The 19,744-nt window shown below is 37.9% G+C and overlaps 1 protein-coding gene across 3 annotated transcripts in view; it reads right to left on the bottom strand.

Annotated features, from left to right (window-relative positions):
- Positions 1-19,744, bottom strand: part of LOC144238402 (uncharacterized) — a 164,849-nt gene that overhangs the window by 18,823 nt on the left and 126,282 nt on the right. Inside the window, exon 9 of one of the 3 annotated variants that reach the window (XM_077772194.1) lies at positions 4,939-5,054. The exons of the other annotated variants lie outside the window; for them this stretch is intronic. Within the exon in view, the coding sequence (XP_077628320.1) occupies positions 4,996-5,054 (59 nt within the window). The 3' untranslated portion in view covers positions 4,939-4,995. Of the gene's footprint in view, positions 1-4,938; positions 5,055-19,744 lie in introns of those variants that run through there. 3 annotated transcript variants of the gene reach the window in all.

Below are 19,744 nucleotides of genomic sequence, written 5' to 3'. Positions count from 1 at the left end.
GCAGTATTCAACAAAGATGAGCATTACCTCCTTTAAAAGATTTACATGGCATTCCTTTTTCCTGGCTTTCCTTCTACTTTGCTGCCTCCTTTTCCATCTGCTTTACTGAATCTACCTCTTTTGTTCTCCAAATGTTGAGGAAAGGAGGGTGAGGCAGGAAAGGAAGGAAGGAAAATACAATGGTATATTACACACCTGGCTTCTGCATGACTGCTCTATCTCCCTAGACCATCCTCCAAGAGGCCACATGAGTGAACACATCCCAGAACTGGCTCCAAAGAGAGAAAGAGGGAAGAACTTATCCACTGGCTCCCATTCCCCCTTGACCAAAGCTTTACTCCATGAGGTGTTAACTCTTCCTCATTTCCCAGTTGTTTTTGTCCAGGCACTGAGCAGGTCAGCATCAATGGGGAGTCCCCTGGGAAACAGGGCTTTAACTGGTCAGGTGGCACCTACAAAAAAGCCACTGGAAGCCCACCAGAATCAGCGACAGAGACAGAACAAATAAGCAGAGGCTCTCAGGTCAGGTGAGTGTGAGGGCACCTGAAGTAGCTTATAAGACATCATGTGTCTTATGCGAGATGCCTCTCCTCTCGGCATGATTCCAGATTTGCCCACTGGACATTCCCACGTGGATGTCTAATGTTAAGCTGAACATGCTCAAAAGAGAACTTTTCCTCCCTCCCCACTTGAACATGCTCCTCCTATGTCTTCACTTTTTTGGCCAATAGCATCTTAATCCAGCCAGCTGCTGAGCTAAAAATCCTAAGAGCTACCACTGGATCTTCTCATTTCCTCACCCCTACCTGTATGTCCTGTTGTTTCTAGTTACAAAATGTATCCCCAATCCACTCACTTCTCTGTGTCCACACTACAGCCAACCTGCCACAGCCAGAGTGGGCCTTTTTTTTTTTCTTTTTAACATTTCATTATTAAAAAAAAAACACTTTAAACATATACAATAGAAATAATAGTCAAACTCTAATTCAACAAGTATCCAATCATAGCCAATCCTGTTTCACCTCTAATTTTTTTAAATGTTTATTTATTTACTTTTGAAAGAGAGAGAGGGCAGGGAAAGGGCAGAGAGAGAGGGAGAGAGAAAATCCCAAGTAGGCTTCACACTGCCAGCTCACCAATAACTGCAAGATCATGACCTGAGCTGAAATCAAAAGCCAGCAGCTTAACCAACTGAGCCACCCAGGAACTCCTATCTCTAATTTTAAGGAAAATGTCAGATACCATATCGTTTGATATACAGTGATACGGTTTTATGTAAGTTTGTATCTCTTCAAAATAGGAACTTTAAAAAAAATAACTACAGGGGCACCTGGGTGGCTCAGTTGGTTAAGCGACCAACTTCAGTTCAAGTCATGATCTCGTGGTTCATGAGTTCAAGGCCCACATGGGGCTCTGTGCTGTCAGTTTTAGATCCTCTGTCTCCCTCTCTCTCTGCCCCTCTCCCACTCTCATATGTGTGTGTGCATGTGTGTGTTCTCTCTCAAAAATAAACATTTCTGGGGCACCTGGGTGGCTTAGTCGGTTAAGCGTCCGACTTTCACTTAGGTCATGATCTCGCGGTTCGTGGGTTCGAGCCCCGCGTCGGGCTCTGTGCTGACTGCCAGCTCAGAGCCTGGAGCCTGTTTCAGTCTGTGACTCCCTCTCTCTCTGACCCTCCCCTGCTCATGCTGTCTCTCTCTCTCTCCTAGAAATAAATAAAACATAAAAATTAAAAAAAAAATAAAAAATAAACATTTCTTAAAATCTTTTTTAAAAAAAGAAAAGAAATAACTACTTCAAAGAAAGATCAATAAAAATTGCAAACAATTTTTTTTAAACCCTAACTGCATAACATTACAGGGTGCTCTTTACAAAAGTAAAACAGATCATGTCACTTCCTTGCTGAAAACCTTCCAGTGGCTTCCCATCGTGATTTGTATAAATAAAGCCAAACTATTAATGTCCAGAAGGTTCGACCTCACATCACCCATGCCTATGTCTCTGGTCCCCTTTCCAACCAGGCTCTCTCTGTCCACTGCATGCCGACCACACTGGCCTTGTGTTCCGCAAATGTTCCATGCCTGTTCCTCCCTGAGAGCCCTTAGTTGATCTCTCTGCCTAGAAGGTTCATCCCTGTCATCTTCCTACACTTGGCTCCTTCTTGTCATTCAGGTCTCAGCTTACATAGAACTCCTCTTGTCACCAGTCTCAAGTAGCCACGCAGTCATTACAACATAACCCTCTTCTAATTCTCTCCATAGTTCTTTGCCCATGACATTTCTGGTGTGCCTTGGACAGGTTTACACTTATTGTCGACTGTGACTATTAATAGTGCCCCATTGGTTCTCAAATGTGGGCAAGAAATTTATGGTCACTGGAATTATGAGAATCTTTTACAGTAAAACCTTGGGTTGCAAATAACTGGTTCTGTGAGTGTTCTGCAAGACAAGCAAGCATTTCTAATAAATTTTAGCTTGATAAAAGAGCGATATCTTGCAATACAAGTGGTACATGATGCCTAATGTCACACGATCACATCTGAGCCAATGGTTCTTCCCCCCGCCCCTGCTGTGGGATTGTGGGTGATCATTTCCCATGCTCAGGCCATGGTGTTTGGCAGAAATCAGTGATTTTTCAGCCAAGCTAGCAGGTGCCCACAACTGGCACTAGTGAATTTTTTGTCACTTCAAAGTACCTATGGACAGTCCTTTGTTTTTCCATACAAGAGTAAGCTTAGGAATACTTTGCTTCATTCTAGGTCAGGCTGTAGATAGAGCCCCTTTCCTCTGCTGCCTTATTGCCAGTTACATGAAATACAGTATATGACAACAGTTTATTAATACTGTACTATAGTCAACATCTGTGCAAGTGTATACAATGGCCCCCATGCAGAAAGTTTGAAAGGAGGGTGGTAAGAAGTAGATGGTTACAGTGGAAGTTAAGAAGGAAATTGTCAAGAAATAAGAAAGAGGTATACAGAGGAAGAAGAGAAAAAGGCAGAGGTATCCTTCACCTCAAACAAGCTTAGGACGATGTATCAAATGTGAAACACAGTGCAAAATTTTGTACAAGGTGTGAGCAATGAATCTGTTTAATGACAATGCAGTATCACATTTCTGCAAAATCCTAAAAAGGAGGCAAAACCAAGTGTTATTAGATAGGTTCCTTGTTAAAGTTGCATGTAAAGAAAAAGATTCCATTGAGCCAATAGATAGCAGTGATTCCGTGAGTGATAGTGAAGTCATCCTACACAATAATCCTCCTTTCTTGTCTCCATCACACCAGCCACGAAGGTTTCCAAAGGTAAGTGCAAATTAATTTGTTTATTTTTCTTTATATTTTGTATTTTCTTTATTATTTTGTATTTATATTACAGTATTAAAATCATTTTTATATGAAGATTTTTGGTTTGTGAAACGAATCATCTGAGTTTCCATTATTTTTTATGGGGAAGTTTTCTTTGATATACAAGTCATTTGGATTACAAGCATGCTTCTGGAATGAACTATGGTCACAAACCAAGGTTTTACTGTAATTGTTTGACTTTGGCTTATTGCTATCTCCTCCTACAAGAATATATGCTACTTAGCATATATTCTCTGTGCCTCTGAGCTCTCATCTATTTCTCCACTGTATCCACAGTGCTTGGCACTTGGGAGGTCTGAAGAAAGCAGGCAGGCAGGCAGGCAGGCAGGCAAGAAGGGAGGAAGGGAGGAAGGGAGATCTCAAGCTCTGACTTTCCAGCTCCCAGTTCAAACAGTTCTTTGCATTCTCTGTCCTAGGCTTATATAATCTTCTATAAATGTTCCTATTTTAGTTAACACAGATAGAATGGGTTTCTGTGACTTATAACCAAGCAATTCCAGAGAGCTGCTAATTTCTTTTAAGAAATTGTTCATTTTCCCCTTTATATTTTCTTCCAGTCAATTATTCTGTTTAATATAGTAACAACAACAACAACAAAAAAAACAAAACAAAAAAACTATTATAACAGCCATAGTTATTGACTGAATGATTCTATCCCTCCAAAGTTCTGTGTTGAAATCCTAACTTCCAAAGCAATGGTATCAGGAGGTAAGGTCTTCGGGAGATGAGTAGGTCATGAGGGTGGAGCCCTCAGGAATGGGATTAGTGCCTGTCTAAAAGGGACCCAGAGAGCTCTCCTGTCCCTCCTGCCATGAGAAAACATAACAAGAAGACAGTGGTCTGTGAACCAGGAAGAGGGCTCTCACCAGCTAAGCTAATCTGTCAGCACTGTGATCTTGGACCTCCCACCCTCCAGAACTATGAGAAAGAAATGTCTCTTGTTGTAAGCCACCCAGTCTATGGTATTCTGTTATGGCAGACAGAACTGACTAAGATAGCTATCCTTCTAAAACATGGAAAGTCCACAGAAAGTATTTTCCTTAATCATAAGCCATTGAGAAGTTTGGAACTGCAAACAAGCGGTCTAAACAAAAGTAATCATTTCTACTCTATAGACTACCATAAATATTAGTGACATTGGCAATAAAACCTCAGGTCCTGATTATGCATGGGCCCATTTTTACAAAAACATTTCAGTGGAAGATAGTACACTGTCAAAACAGCAATAAATCATTGAAATAAGACCCAGATTTTTTTTTCACTCAAGCATGTAAAAAGCCTGTGTATTCCATTGCTTTCAGGTTACTCCATTTCAGAAAATTCATGCTTTACATAATCACTGTAAAATTAAATCCATTCTGTAAGGAAAAGAATGATAGGAGTCTTCGTTCAGACAGAACAATACAAAAATCAAGCCTTGGTCTTGGTTGTTGGGGTGTTTTTTTTTTCTTTTAATAGGAAAGGTGGGGGCTAGGGGTCGCCCTGAACTTCAGATGACAGCTAATGATGGGACTGTTGATTCACAGCATACAATATTGAGAAAAATGTAATAAGCTCCCTTCCCAAGTAATAGCAGCTGTCTTTGAATAAAGAATGAGATAACCAACCATTGGAGGAGATGACCAAGTCCTACTGAGGAAATGTACCCCAGATCACCTCTCCTCCAACCTCAGATCCATTTTCTTTCCCTGACAAAAAAAGAAAAGTGAGTTTTAGCAATCAAAAGAAAAAGGGAGGGCCTCAGTACAGGCACATACTACACCTTCCTTTAGTGAGCTCACTCTCAGGAGAGGTAAATGCCTTTTCTGTATGAAGTTTATATTTTTACTCATTTCATAAATATTTATTGCCCTGATCTGTGATTTTGATGTACAATGGTGAGTAAAATAGGCAAAACCCGTCGGGTGGAACTAACATTGTCCAAATACCAGCCTATGTCATTTTCTATCGAGGCAGCACTGCATAGGCCTTACGGTTAGTCAAAGAGCGTGGGTCCAAATCCTGGCTTTAGAACTTAGTAGCTCTGTGATCTTAGGCAAGTTACTTAAATTCCCTGTGCCTCAGTTTCCTCTTCTGTAACCTCATAGCTTTGTTAGGAGGATTAAATGAGTAAAGCAATTACTATAGCAATTAACAGTGTAAAGCAATTAGATTAGTACCTGAGACAGAGTAAGCTATAGAGAAGTTTGCCATTTCTATTATTACAGCGAAGGGTGGGATTGATTTGGAACACTTAATCAATGAATTGTTAAGCACCCAAACATGCCTGACTAGTTTCCTGGTAGCCAGGCCCTTTTTCCTCCAGACAGGAATTATGAAGTTTCTTATCTGGAAAAACTGAATGGCTCTATAGAAAAGACCTCCATAGAATGGCATCTGGAAGTTTCCCAGCATTTGAGCCAACTTCCTGCCAATCAAACCTAAAACAACTACCATCAGACAGTGAGCCCCACCCAGGTCAGAAGCATTCCCCTCTCTCTAATAACAGAGAGACCTTTAACAATAGAGAGATGCCAAGAAAAGCAGATAATGGCATCTCAGAGTAAATAAAGACAGGGAACTGAAAAGAACTATAACCTGCTGAAAGATTAAGGAAAACAATTGCATCTATTAAATAGCATCAAAATGCTATGACAAAAAATAACAGAGAACAAGAAAGAGTTCTTGTAAAATTAAAAATAGAATTGCTAAAATTGAAAATTCAATAAAATTTATATATATAAGACATATTTTTTACTTTATTTTCCAACTGTTCTATGAATAAATATATGTGTGTGTGTATATGTATGTGTGTATATATATGTGTGTGTATATATATATACATATATATGTATATATATGTGTATGTATATGTATATATATGTGTGTGTGTATATGTATGTGTGTATATATATATGTGTGTGTATATATATATACATATATATGTATATATGTGTATGTATATGTATATATATGTGTATGTATGTGTGTGTGTATATATATATATAGTTCAGTCAATTCTCTCCCCCTCCCCCAACAGCAGCAGCATAGAGTCCATCTTTCCTAGCCCATTTTCGTTCCATGTCCCCTGCCCTAGGCTACCCTGGAGGTCTCTTGACCACTAAAGACATCTGTAATCTTAAATCCCATGGCACATGAGGCTGGCAAATATCAATGAGTGAAGGAAAGAATGAGTGATTGATGGCAGCAGTGAAGCTCCAGTGTGGTACCTTTGCCAGCCCCTTTGGCTCAGTTTATGTTGCTCTTCCTGAATGTTCTGTCTCCCTTCTGCATGGAAGATATTCCTGGCAAAGTTTATGAGTACATGAACATTGGCCTTGAAATTACACAGTCCAGGTTTTATGTCCAGGCTGTGAATATGAAGTTTCCAGAGAGGCAAGACTCATGTCTGCCAGAACACCTGTTGGCTTGCAATCTTATTGCCACCATCAGCCAAAATGGTGACATCAGTTTGTGTTTTTCTTTATTGGTCTTTGTCAATGCTGGTCTGAGAAAATGCTATGTGAGATGATAATTAGTATTAAATTAATGATAATAATTGAAGACATGCACACACACTAAGATGTAAAAATAAAAAATAAAGATGTATAGTATGAGAGAAAAGATAAAATATATAAAAGATCAATCCAGGTCAAATATCTGATAGGAGTTCCAGAAAAAAAAAGCAGAAGGCATAAAATTATCAAAAAAAGAACTCGAGAAATTTTCCTAGAGCTTGAAGAACATGAATTTAGTGAGAGAATTTAGCACAAAAGGAAAAAGCTAGACCAAAAGACAGCATCATGAAATTCCAGAACACCAGACATAAAGAGAAGAGATGTAATCCTTACCTCACACCATACACCAAAATTAATGCCAGGTGGATTATAGATTTAAGAATGTAAGTCAAGGGGCGCCTGGGAGGCTCAGTCAGTTAAGCATCCGACTTCGGCTCAGGTCATGATCTCACGGTTTGTCCGTTTGAGCCCCGTGTCAGGCTCTGTGCTGACAGCTCAGAGGCTGGAGCCTGCTTCAGATTCTGTGTCTCCCTCTCTCTCTGACCCTCCTCTGCTCAGGCTGTCTCTCTTTCTCTCTCTCTCAGAAATAAATATTTAAAAAATTTGTTAATTAAAAAAAAAAGAATGTAAGTCAAAACCTGAAATCCTTTAGAAAAGAATATAGCATAATATCTTTATGTCTTTATGATAGAGAAGTATTTTTTAAATAAGTCACCAAGTGTACAACGTATGAAGAGAAATATGACACATTTGACTACTTTAAATATAAAACTTCTATCTCATCAGAGGAGACTGTATCAAAGACTGCCTAGCTGTTCACTCATCCTTTAGTCTTTTCTTCTTGTACACATAGTCAGACTGCGTTTCTCAGCCTCGCCAGCAACAAGATGTATCCACGTGACCGCATCCCGGCCAATGAAATGCATTCGCTGGGGACAAGATACCCTCCATCACTTTAAATATATCTGGCTGACAGTATTTTCAGTATTTCTGAAGGCTTTGGGCTCAGCGTGGAGATAGAGGCAGCAGAGAGGCAACACTGCTTTGCGGTTAAGGACAGCCACTCTGCAGCCTCTTCGCTCTGCCAGCTACTGGCTGTGTGATCTTGGGCAAGTTACCTTACTTTTCTGTGGCTCATTTCCCTCATTATAGAACATGGGGCAGGACAAGCACAGGGCTTACCACATGTAGGCATTGTAAAGTTTCAATAATATATTAAGTTTTTTAAAGAAGACTTAATATGAGTGCCAAAATGGGAGGGAAATGGTTATCAAAGCCCTCAGATGACTGTTTCTCTGACTAGTGAGGTACCTGACACATAATGGGTGCTCAATAAACATTTTTTAATGAACAAATAAATGAATATGAGAGTCAGGAACAGTGAGAAACTTTTTTATGCAGGGTGAGCATGAGCCGCTCAGCACTATTCAGCAATATTTGCAGTGTTTCTCAATCCCAGTTCACATTAGAATCACTTGGGAGCTTTCTTTTTCTTTTACTTTCTATACTTTATTTTTTATAATTTACATCCAAGTTAGTTAGCACATAGCACAACAATGATTTCAAGAGTAGATCCCTTAAGCCCTTTGCCCATTCAGCCCATCCCCCCTCCCACGACCCCTCCAGCAACCCTCTGTTGTCTATATTTAAGAGTCTCTTATGTTTTTCACTCTCCTTGTTTTTATATTATTTTTGCTTCCCTTCTCTTATGTTCATCTGTTTTGTATCTTAAGTCCTCATATGAGTGAAGTCATATGATATTTGTCTTTCTCTGACTAATTTCACTTAGCATAATATCCTCTAGTTCCATCCACATAGTTGCAAATGGCAAGATTTCATTCTTTTTGATTGCTGAGTAATACTCCATTGTTATATATGTGTATTGTAATACCACATCTTCTTTATCCATTAGTCCATTGATGGACATTTGGGCTCTTTCCATAGTTTGGCTATTGTCGACAGTGCTGCTATAAACATTGGGGTGCGTATGTCCTTTCAAAACAGCATGCCTGTATCCTTGAATAGATACCTACTAGTGCAATCGCTGGGATGGTTCTATTTTTAATTTTTTGAGGAATCTCCATACTGTTTTCCAGAGTGGCTGTACCAGTTTGCATTCCCACCAGCAACGCAAAAGAGATCCTCTTTCTCACTTGTGAGCTTTCTTAAACCATTAGTGACTGAACCCCCTCAACAAGCTCAACTGAATCAGAAACTCTGGGATACAAAACAAGCATTGTGTTGTTGTTGTTTTTTTTTAAATCAGGTGATTCTATGGTGCACTAGGTTGAGAATGACTGCTATACCGAACTCTGAGCACATTCCTTTCTTATTCCCCAAGGTAACTCTTCCAAAACTCCCTTATTTCTTCAGGTTTCTAATTCTACCCTTGATCTTATTCTGGCAAATGGCTTTTCTTCATTTTCTCTTTTACCTCATCTTTTACTCTATTCGTCCTTGTTCTTCCTATTTCAGGAGAATACATGTATCCTGGGACTCATCCACTGCCTCCATTTTGCAGTGATATGTGATATAGAGTAGACCAAGCATCTTTCCACTCTCCAACTAGACAGTGACCTCCCCAAAGCAGGGTTCATTCATCTCTGTACTCTCACTGTGAAGAAAGGTGGTAGCATACTCCCTCAGGGGTCAAGGAAGAAAAGCTGATGCCCAGCATGTAATAGGCACTTCATAAACGTCACTGAATGGGGAGGCGAGGCCTTTACCTGGGCCTTGAAGGATCAGTAGGAATCAAAAAAGAAAAGGGTAAATTTTCACAAGGGCATAGAAAATAAAAACTAAGATATGGAATTCAGAATAGCAGCATTTAACTCTTCCTAGAACTTTCTAGGAACTATCATTACATTTCAACCACACACACAAATAACTACTACTTCACACCAAAGTTCCTCTGGTTGCAAATAAAATATGGCTTTTGAAAGTAGTCTGTCAAGTATAAAAGAATATAAATGAAACAATTCTGTTAAAAGAAAAAAGAACACACCAGAAAGAGAAATCCACAAAAAACATCATTTTGTTTCAACAAGGAGATGCAAATGCAACTCCCTCTCTTGCTCCTCCATGTCTACATTTGTAAAATGGAGATAATAATAATACCTCCCTTCACCGGATTGATGAGATGTTTAAATGGGTTATTAAATATGAAGGACATAGAACAGTGTCTACCATAACATAAGCACAGTAAATTTTTAGTCTTTACATAACATTATAGACAATATAATCCATTATAACATGCTAAAGATCATTACAGCTATTCACCCCTGCTAAATAGCACTGTAATCAAAACTGTCAAGAAGGCTTGGAAACTCACGGCTCTCAAATCACCCTTATGGCCCTTGGTGTCAGGGAAACTATCAACTTTTCCTCATACACCCATTTCCTCCACAGTCCTGAACCTCAGAGGGACAAGAGGGGCTTCCTTGGATGGACCCGTTCTTATCCACATGTCCTACCTCTCTCCCTGGTCCTTCTCGCAACCTTGGGTCATATAACCAGAGGTTTGTCTAATTTTGTGAATTTTCTTAAAGAAGTAAGTTGCCATGGTTGATCATTTTATCTTTGTCTTCTGTTTTTTTCGATGGCTATTCCTTTTTTAAATTATTGAAGTATAATTTATATACAGTAAAGTCTACCCTTTTCCTTTGAGTCCTATGAGTTTTAACAAATATGTACAATTGTATAACCACCACCATGAAGATATACAGCATTTCAATTATCTCAAGACATTCCCTTATGTCCCTTTGTTGTCTCCATTTTCTGTTTTCTGCCCCTATAGTCTTGTCTTTTCCAGAAAGTCATATAAATGGAATCAGATGGTATGATTTTGAACTTTTTGAATCTCATTTCTTTTACTGAGAATAATACATTTGAAATTCATCCATACTGTTGCATGTATCAGAAATCAGTTCCTTTTTATTGCTCAGTGGTTCCATTGTTTAGATGAACTATAGTTTGTTTATCCATTAACCAGTTGAAGAACATCAGGGTTATTTCCAGTTTTGGGCGCTTATGAATAAAGCTGCTATAAATATTTGCATGTAGGTTTTTGAATGAACATGTTTTCAATACACTTGAGTAAGTATCTAAAAGTAGGATTCCTGGATCATACAATAAGTGTGTATCAACTTGATACACTGTTTGATACACAGAAACTGCAAAACTGTTTTCTAAAGTGGCTATACATTTTGCATTCCCACCAACAACGGATGAGAGTTCCAGTTGCTCTGTGCCCTCATTAGCACGTGACAATTGTATTTTATTTCATTTTATTTTATTTCATTTTATTTTATTTATTTTTTTTCAGCCACTCTTGTATGTGTATAGCATCTCACTATGGTTTTAATTCGCATTTCTCCAATGATGCTGAGCATCTTTTCATGTGCTTATTGGGCATTTGTAGATTTTCAGGTGTTTTTCAAGTCATTTGTCTATTTTTTAATTGTGGGGTTTTTTTTCCTTATTTTTGAGTTTTGAGAGTTCTTTATATATTCTAGATACAAGGCCTAAATCACATATGGATTTCCTGCTTAGTTTTTTATCCTCTCAAGGGGCTATATCCAATACTTCTGAGATGCAAATTGAGGGTCCTTAGCCTGTAGTCTCTAGTCACAAAGGAAGCAGATGTTTATAGAAGAAGACAGGGAAGGCTTGATTGTATAGTAACCGAGAGATTTCACTTGGTTCATTCTGTTCCATACAAGTTAGAACAATACTGAGGGTATACGGTAAGAGGGAAGAAAGACACAAAATAACACAAACATTGGGGTGCCATGGTGGCTTAGTCGGTTAAGCGTCTGACTTTCGCTTAGGTCATGATCTCGCGGTTCGTGGGTTCGAGCCCCACGTCGGGCTCTGTGCTGACTGCCAGCTCAGAGCCTGGAGCCTGTTTCAGAGTCTGTGACTCCCTCTCTCTCTGACCGTCCCCTGCTCACGCTGTCTCTCTCTCTCTCTCCTAGAAATAAATAAAACATTAAAAAAGAATTTTTTTTTTAAATAACACAAACATTTTCTAAGAGTGAGCCAAAGTCAGTAAGGGAAGAGTTAATCTGGTAGCTATTTCACTTTAAGATTGAATCAGGAGGTACCATTTTCATTTTGTGCTTTCTCTTTAGAGTAAGGACTCCCCACCCTACTTCCCTTCTCTCCAGCTCCAATAGGACCCATCTGACTGGCTGAGTACCTGAGCCAGAATCAGAGAGGAGAAAGACGTTGGTCCTGAGAGAAGGAGGCCATGGAAGAAGGAGAAGAAGAGTTCCTTGGTGCCCATCAGGGAGACTCAGTATGTACTGAGCAATGACTTTACATATTGCAATATCATCTGGACTCCTAGTATACCTTTGACAGAAAGGTTTTTAGGTAGGAAAGATTTAGAGGTGGTAATCTGTTTGGGATTGCTGGAGAACCAGGTGGAACATGAAGCTATGTTTTCAAAGTTCTTCACTAACGATTGTAGATATCAATTCTCCATATTAAAGAAGAGAGCAAAAGTTAAGCCTTCTTCTAACAGACTGTAACATCCTAACTTCTAGCCACTATGGAAGAGTTAGGAAGACAATAAGCCTAACTCCATATTTGCATTTCTACTATTCATTTTACACAAAAGAAAGACACACAGATGATAGATGACAGTTGGATAGATAGATAGATAGATAGATAACAGATAGGGAACCATGGGCTTTCAACTCTTAATCATATAATCCTAGGATTTCTGAGTCTGTGTTAAATATTTGACCTAGGAATATGTTATGATTCTGAAGCACTCATAGCATCTAAGAAATGAAAAAAGACAACTTCGAATTGCCTGACTTTTCTATGGTAAATGTTAAGTAGTGAATCTACTTTGATTTCCTTTCTCTTATGTCAAAACAAACAATTAAATTAAACCCTAAAACCAGAAGTGTAAATTCCTGTTGGCACAAAGAATACCAAATGTGCCCCAGTAAGTCACTAAATGTCTCGACCTCTACAGCTCTTCTGTTGATCTCTATACTTTGGATTGGGTATTTCCCTGATTATCTGTATTTATATAGGTCTGTTCCATATCATAGCACCCTGTGTAAGATGAGTGGTTCTGAAAACACACCACCATGGATCATTGGTTATAATGAGAAGTAGATTAACCCAGGGGCGTGCCATTGAATGATCTGGCAAAGGCACAGTTGACAAAGTCCTCATCAGTCAGTAGTGATATAAATACCATCCTCCTCAGTGGAGCATTTGCAATGTGTCTCTCAGAGCTAAATCAGCACTCTAATTGCAACATCAGTTATGGGCCCTGCTCAGTGATAAGAGGGGCAAAGATACGAGGATGTTCTCAGCCGAAACTATTTATACATGCCACGTAGTCCTTAATTATCTAGTAGGGAGGGGATGGGAAGAAGAGATGGGAAGAGGCAGAAAGTTGACATGACTTGACATGACTAAAAGTTGAATCTACCCACCCCCTCTATATGCCATTCCCACAAGGGAGAAAATTCTAGGTACTCCTTTCTAAGAAAAAAAGAAAGGTTAAGAAATTCAAATCCTATGAGGATGCATGCAGTCTACCCAGTTGTCAACTGGTATTTCATTGCTGATATTCTTTTTAATTAAATGAGTTCAAGACTCCAAGGGACTATAGGAAAGAAAATACAAGTTTTATAAGCCCAAAATCAAATGAGCAGTCTTGGTAGAATATTCCTTTTATCCTTCAAAGTGAAAGAAAGTTGTAGAATAAAAAATTTACTTGGTTATTTTATAACTTTGGTCAATAAAAAATCCAGACTTCATTATGAAAACTTCCTGGAACATAACATAGCAATCATTAATTATATACTCATAAATTAATATATTAAATTCCAGAGATTCAAAAATACAGTACAGGAAAAAATTCAGCACAGGAAGAATTTAGTGCTTTGCCTATATTATCTCAATAAATTTTTCCCACAACTCAATACCAGACATATTATTATCTATATGTTATGATAAGGAAAATATGGCTGAGAAGGTTAATTGATGCAAGTCAATTTATGTGGGGTATTAAGATTCAAATTCTCATCTCCCATCTTTACCCTAAAACATAACTCTTTACTCTATGTAATTGTATCAACCTGATAGCCTTTTTTACACATCCTACTTCCCAATAATGTTAACTGACCTCTTTATGACTTTTCAAGGCAATTACTCTCCCTCATGGCTCTCCTTCATTTTTAAGCTGTGAATTCACTGTTAACAGTTTAACTTTCTACCTGTACCTCAACTCAAATCCAATAACAAGGTCATGATTGGTCTAGCCTCTCTGCCTGACCAAAGACTTTGCACCAGGACCCCTCATAACAGAGTGATTGCCTATAGTGAGTCCCTGGTCTTGTTCCAATGAGCTGGTGGCTGAGAGGGTAGAAGCAGCAGAGGAAGGGAGCACCATCCCTTTAGCAGAGGTGGTGTGTGGCCAAGTTCGCCTCCATAGAGGCTGCAGAAACTTGGATTGACCTGGGTAATACAAATATGGTGAAAAAATTCAGAACATACCACTGTGAAGTTTTCTTTTCTGAACTCCTGCATCTGCCTAAAAGCAGAGCCCCCAAATAATTAAGCTGTCCTAAGCACTCTCCTATCACTGGAGATCAGCACCAGGGTAAGAAATCACCTAAATAGACCTTGTCGCTAAGCTGTTAAATCTATCTATTCTTCTAAGGGCCCATTTATCTTCCCTGAAAGTCTTTTATTTTCCCCCAAGTGGCCTTTTCCCTCTCTTCTGCACCTGTGATGATGGTAAATAAGCCTCAAATTCTAACCACTTCCATGAGTCACATTTTTCTGTGAATTCTCATATACATAGATGAATAAAAAATCTTTTTTTTTCCTCTTACTAATCTGTCTCTCTTCAGTTTAATTCATAGACACCAAAGACAGTAGAGGAAAAGTTTTGCCACCACAATGAAATAGTTTGAAACCATCAAAAAATACTGTAAAAGAATATTTAATGACATGGAAAAAATCCTCTATCTTCTAAGTTAAAAAGTTTGGGTTACCAAACTCAAATGTAGTGTCAGATCTCATTTATATAAATATGTATGTTTGCATATGTACACTGAAAGTCTAAAAGAATGTTCACTAAATTGTTAACACAATTACCTTGAGGAAAATGAGCAATTTTAATTCTTCTTTTTATTCTATTTTGTACTATTCAAACCTATAATAATAATAAATTTATATTACTCTTAATACTGAAAGCACACAAGGGCGCCTGGATATCTCAGTCGGTCATGCGTCAGACTTTGGCTCAGGTCATGATCTCGCAGTTCATGTGTTCGAGACCCATGTTGGGCTCTGTTCGGACAGCTCGGAGCCTGGAGCCTGCTTCATATTTTGTATCTCCTTCTCTCTCTGACCCTCCCCTGCTTGCTCACTCTCTCTCTCAAAAATAAAAATAATAAAAACATTTTTAAAAATATTGAAAATGTGCAATTATTTTCTTTTTGAAAAAATAAGAATCAATGCATACATTTGCAAAAGCTATACTATTTTTAAGATTCATTCTAAACAGTCAAGATAAACTTAAAAATTAACCAATGAAAAAATATTCATTGCTATATTAGCAAAATAAAGTTTCGAAGACAAAGTCCCATAATACAACATTAAACAAATAAAAAGTGATATCCATAAAATTGATATTTTACTTTTTTTATATCCAAGGTAGTTAACATATAGTATAATAATGATTTCAGGAATAGAATTTAGCGATTCATCACTTACATATAATGCCCAGTGCTCATCCCAACAAGGGCCCTCCTTAATGTTCATCACCCCACCTAACACTCACCAGCAACCCTCAATTTGTTGTCTGAATTTAAGAGTCTCTTATGATTTGTCTCCCTCTCTGTTTTTATCTTATTTTTGCTTCCCTTGCCCTATGTACCTCTGTTTTGTTTCTTAAATTCCACATATAAGTGAAATCATATGATATGTCTTTTTCTGACCGACCTATTTTGCATACCTTAATACACTCTAGTTCCATCCATGTTGTTGCAAATGGCAAGATTTTACTTTTTTTATCGCCACATAATATTCCTGTGTGTGTGTGTGTGTGTGTGTGTGTGTGTGTGTATGTGTGTGTGTACACATACCACATCTTCTTTATCCACTCATCAGTTGATGGACATTTGGGCTCTTTCCATACTTTGGCTATTGTCCATAGCACTGCTATAAACATTGGGGTGCACATGTCCCTTCAAATCAACACTCCTGTATCCTTTGGATATATTCTTAGTAGTGCAATTGCTGGGTCATAGGGTAGTTCTATTTTTAATTTTTTGAGGAACCTCCATACTGTTTTCCAGAGTAGCTGAACCAGTTTGCATTCCCACCAGCAGTGCAAAAGGGTTCGTCTTTCTCTGCATCCTCGCCAACATCTGTTGTTGCCTGAGTTGTTAATTAGCCATTCTCACAGGAGTGAGGTGGTATCTCACTGTGGTTTTGATTTGCATTTCCCTGATGATGAGTGATGTTGAGCATCTTTTCATGTGTCCTTTGGACATCTGCATGTCTTCTTTGGAAAAATGTTTATTCATGTCTTCTGCCCATTTCTTAAGTGGATTGTTTGTTTTGGGGGTATTGAGTTTGAAAAGTTCTTTATAGATTTTTGGATACTAACCCTTTATCAGATGTCATTTGCAAATATCTTCTCCCATTCCATAGGCTTCCTTTTATTTTTGTTGATTGTTTCCTTTGCTGTGCAGAAGCTTTTTATCTTGATAAAGTCCCAATAGTTCATTTTTGCTCTTATTTCCCTTGCCTCTGGAAACATGTCAAGTAAGAAGTTGCTGCAGCCAAGGTCAAAGTGGTTGTTGCCTGTTTTATCCTCTAGGATTTTGATGGCTTCCTGTCTTATGTTTAGGTCTTTCATCCATTTTGAGTTTATTTTTGTGTACGATATAAGAAAGTAGACCAGGTTCATTCTTCTGCATGTCACTGTCCAGTTTTTCCAACACCATATGCTGAAGAGACTGTCTTTATTCCATCAGATATTTTTTCCTGCTTTGTCAAAGATTAGTTGGCCATACATTTGTGTGTCCATTTCTGGGTTCTCTTTCCATTCCATTGATCTATGTGTCTGTTTTTATGCCAATACCATATTGTCTTGATGATTACAGCTTTCTAATACAGCTTGAAGTCTGGAATTGTGATGCCTCCGGGTTTGGTTTTCTTTTTCAAGATTACTTTGGCTATTCAGGGTCTTTTGTGGTTCCATACAAATTTTAGAATTGTTTGTTCTAGCTCTATGAAGAGTGCTGGTGTTATTTTGATAGGAATTGCACTAAATGTGTAAATTGCTTTGGGTAGTGTCAACATTTTAACAATATTTGTTCTTCCAATCCATGAGCATGGAATAGTTTTCCATTTTTTTGTGTGTGTGTTCTTCTTTAATTCCTTTCATAAGCTTTCTATACTTTTCAGTATATAGATTTTTTACCTCTTTGGTTATGTTTATTCCTAGGTATTTTATGATTTTTGATGCAATTACAAATGGGATCAATTCCTTCATTTCTCTTTCTGCTGCTTCATTATTAGTGTATAGAAATACAATTGATTTCTGGACATTGATTTTATAACCTGTGACTTTGCTGAATTCATGTATTGGTTCTAGCAGTTTTTGGGTGGAGTCTTTTGGGTTTTCCACATAGTGTATCATGTTGTCTGTGAAGAAAGAAAGTTTGACTTCCTCCACGATTTGGATGACTTTTCTTTTTGTTGTCTGATTGCTGAGGCTAGTACTTCCAACACTGTGTTGAATAACAGTGGTGAGAGTCGACATCCATGATGTGTTCCTAACCTTAGGGGGAAAGTTCTCAGTTTTTCCTCATTGTGGATGATAGAAGCTGTGGGTTTTTCATATATGTCCTTTATGATCTTGAGGTATGTTCCTTCTATCCCTACTTTCTTAAGGGTTTTTATTAAGAAAGAATGCTGTATTTTGTCAAATGTTTTTGTGTGCAAAAACTGATATTTTTCTACCATAAATATTATTTCATGAGGAAAGACATGGTATAGAAATGTGTATATAACATAAAAATTGGGGGGAAGTCACAAAACAAAAAAATTATAGCATGACTTGTTTGATAAATTAAAATGTACACAAAATACATTTATGTATAGAAAACAATCTGGAAGAATTTAACAAAAAGTGGGTGGGATTACAGATGGTTTCCATTTCTATATTTTATAAGTCTTTTTTTTATTATCCTACAATGAACCTACATTGATACGTACCTCTTTGAAATAGAAGCTGGGGTTTTGGGTTTTATTTGGGGTTTCTATTTTGTTACATGTAAATACTGATGGCTTCAACTGGAATTTAGGATTTTCTTTGCTCCTTGCCATCTCACTTGAGGCTGCTTAGAGCGCATGGAGAAGGGCATCCGTTTTTAAGGTTGTATAGTCATGACACAAAACAGACTAGGTTAATAAGCATACATTTTAACATAGAAAGCAGAGGGAAATTTCTTGATCTCCATATGAAGTCTTCTTACTGGATACTATTTATTTGTCATTCAGTGGCAGGCTGTCCCCAGAGGTTGGTTCTACTCTGACGCTGCCCCTACAGAGTCCTGTACTCCTCAGAACCACAATAACATTTCTTTGAGAATTTTTTGCAAACTTGGCAGCACACTGGAAAGTAATGGCAATGCAGGTGAACATTCTAATGTGGTCCGTTATTTCACAGTAGCTATAATCTGAAAATCATCTTATATCATTGTCTCTCTTAAAATATTAAAATTAGAGTTATCATGTAATCCAGCAATTCCCCTTCTGGGCATGTACGCAAAACAACTGAAAACAGAGACTTGGACAGATATTTGTACATCCACATCCATACTGGCATTTTTCACAATAGACAAAAGGTAGAAGCAACCCAAGTTTCCACCCACAGATGAATGTACATGCATGTATGTGTTATGAAAATGAATTTCATACTGTGGGTCTTGGGCAAGGCTGTTTGAAAGCCTCTGCATTAAATCATACGTCCAGATATGGGAATTTGAAAAAAAGAATAAATTATAAAGTAGTTAATTAATTTTTATTAATATATCTCTAATAGTAATCAGCAAAATCAACAAACCATAGTGGCATGCAAGCCCTTAGAGTTCCTACTTTACTACTTCCCTTTTCTGAAGCATATTTCTTTCTGAAATCATTTCAACACCTCCACAATCTCCACAGGATTTCCAACTCTCTAGTCCCTTTGTGATAATTACATTTAGACATACACTCGAAATCTAAGTAATAAAGGATATGGTTAGTCAATAAATAGTAAATTTCTTGGGAATCCTGGGTGGCTCAGGAGGTTGAGCATTGCACTCTTAATAGCGGCTCAGGTCATGACTTCACAGTTGGTGAGATCAAGTCCTCTGTAACAGGCTCCATGCTGACAGCTCAGAGCCTGCTCTCTTCTCCCCACCCCCCCACTCAAAATAAATATATACACTTAAAAAATTTTTTAAAGATTTAAAACATAAATAAATAAATAGATTTCCTAAATATTTTATTCTACTTAAGTAAACAAAGATTTTCTCTACCCCTCTAGTACTTTAAATTTTCATGCTTGATTGCTGAAAAATTTTATCTTTTCAAGTTCTTGACCCTTGGCAAAGTTCAAGAAGAAGCCTAGTGTGGACAATGTTGAGGTCAGCCAGGCTGAAGCAGACAGCCAACTGACACCGAGTAGAATGATGAACAATCATTTTAACAAATCTGATTTTCCAATCTGAAGCCAAAAATTTTTATTTTTACATGAAATGTCCTCGTTTTTTTTTTAAATTTTTTGAATGTTTTGTTTATTTTTTTGAGAGAGGCAACATGAGCAGGGGAGGGTCAGAGAGAGA

This window comes from Crocuta crocuta, unplaced genomic scaffold (assembly GCF_008692635.1).
Source record: "Crocuta crocuta isolate KB4526 unplaced genomic scaffold, BGI_CrCroc_1.0 scaffold216, whole genome shotgun sequence".
Taxonomy (NCBI): domain Eukaryota; kingdom Metazoa; phylum Chordata; class Mammalia; order Carnivora; family Hyaenidae; genus Crocuta; species Crocuta crocuta.
The sequence above is the reverse complement of the archived record's forward strand: the minus strand, read 5'-3'. Positions and strand labels throughout refer to the sequence as shown.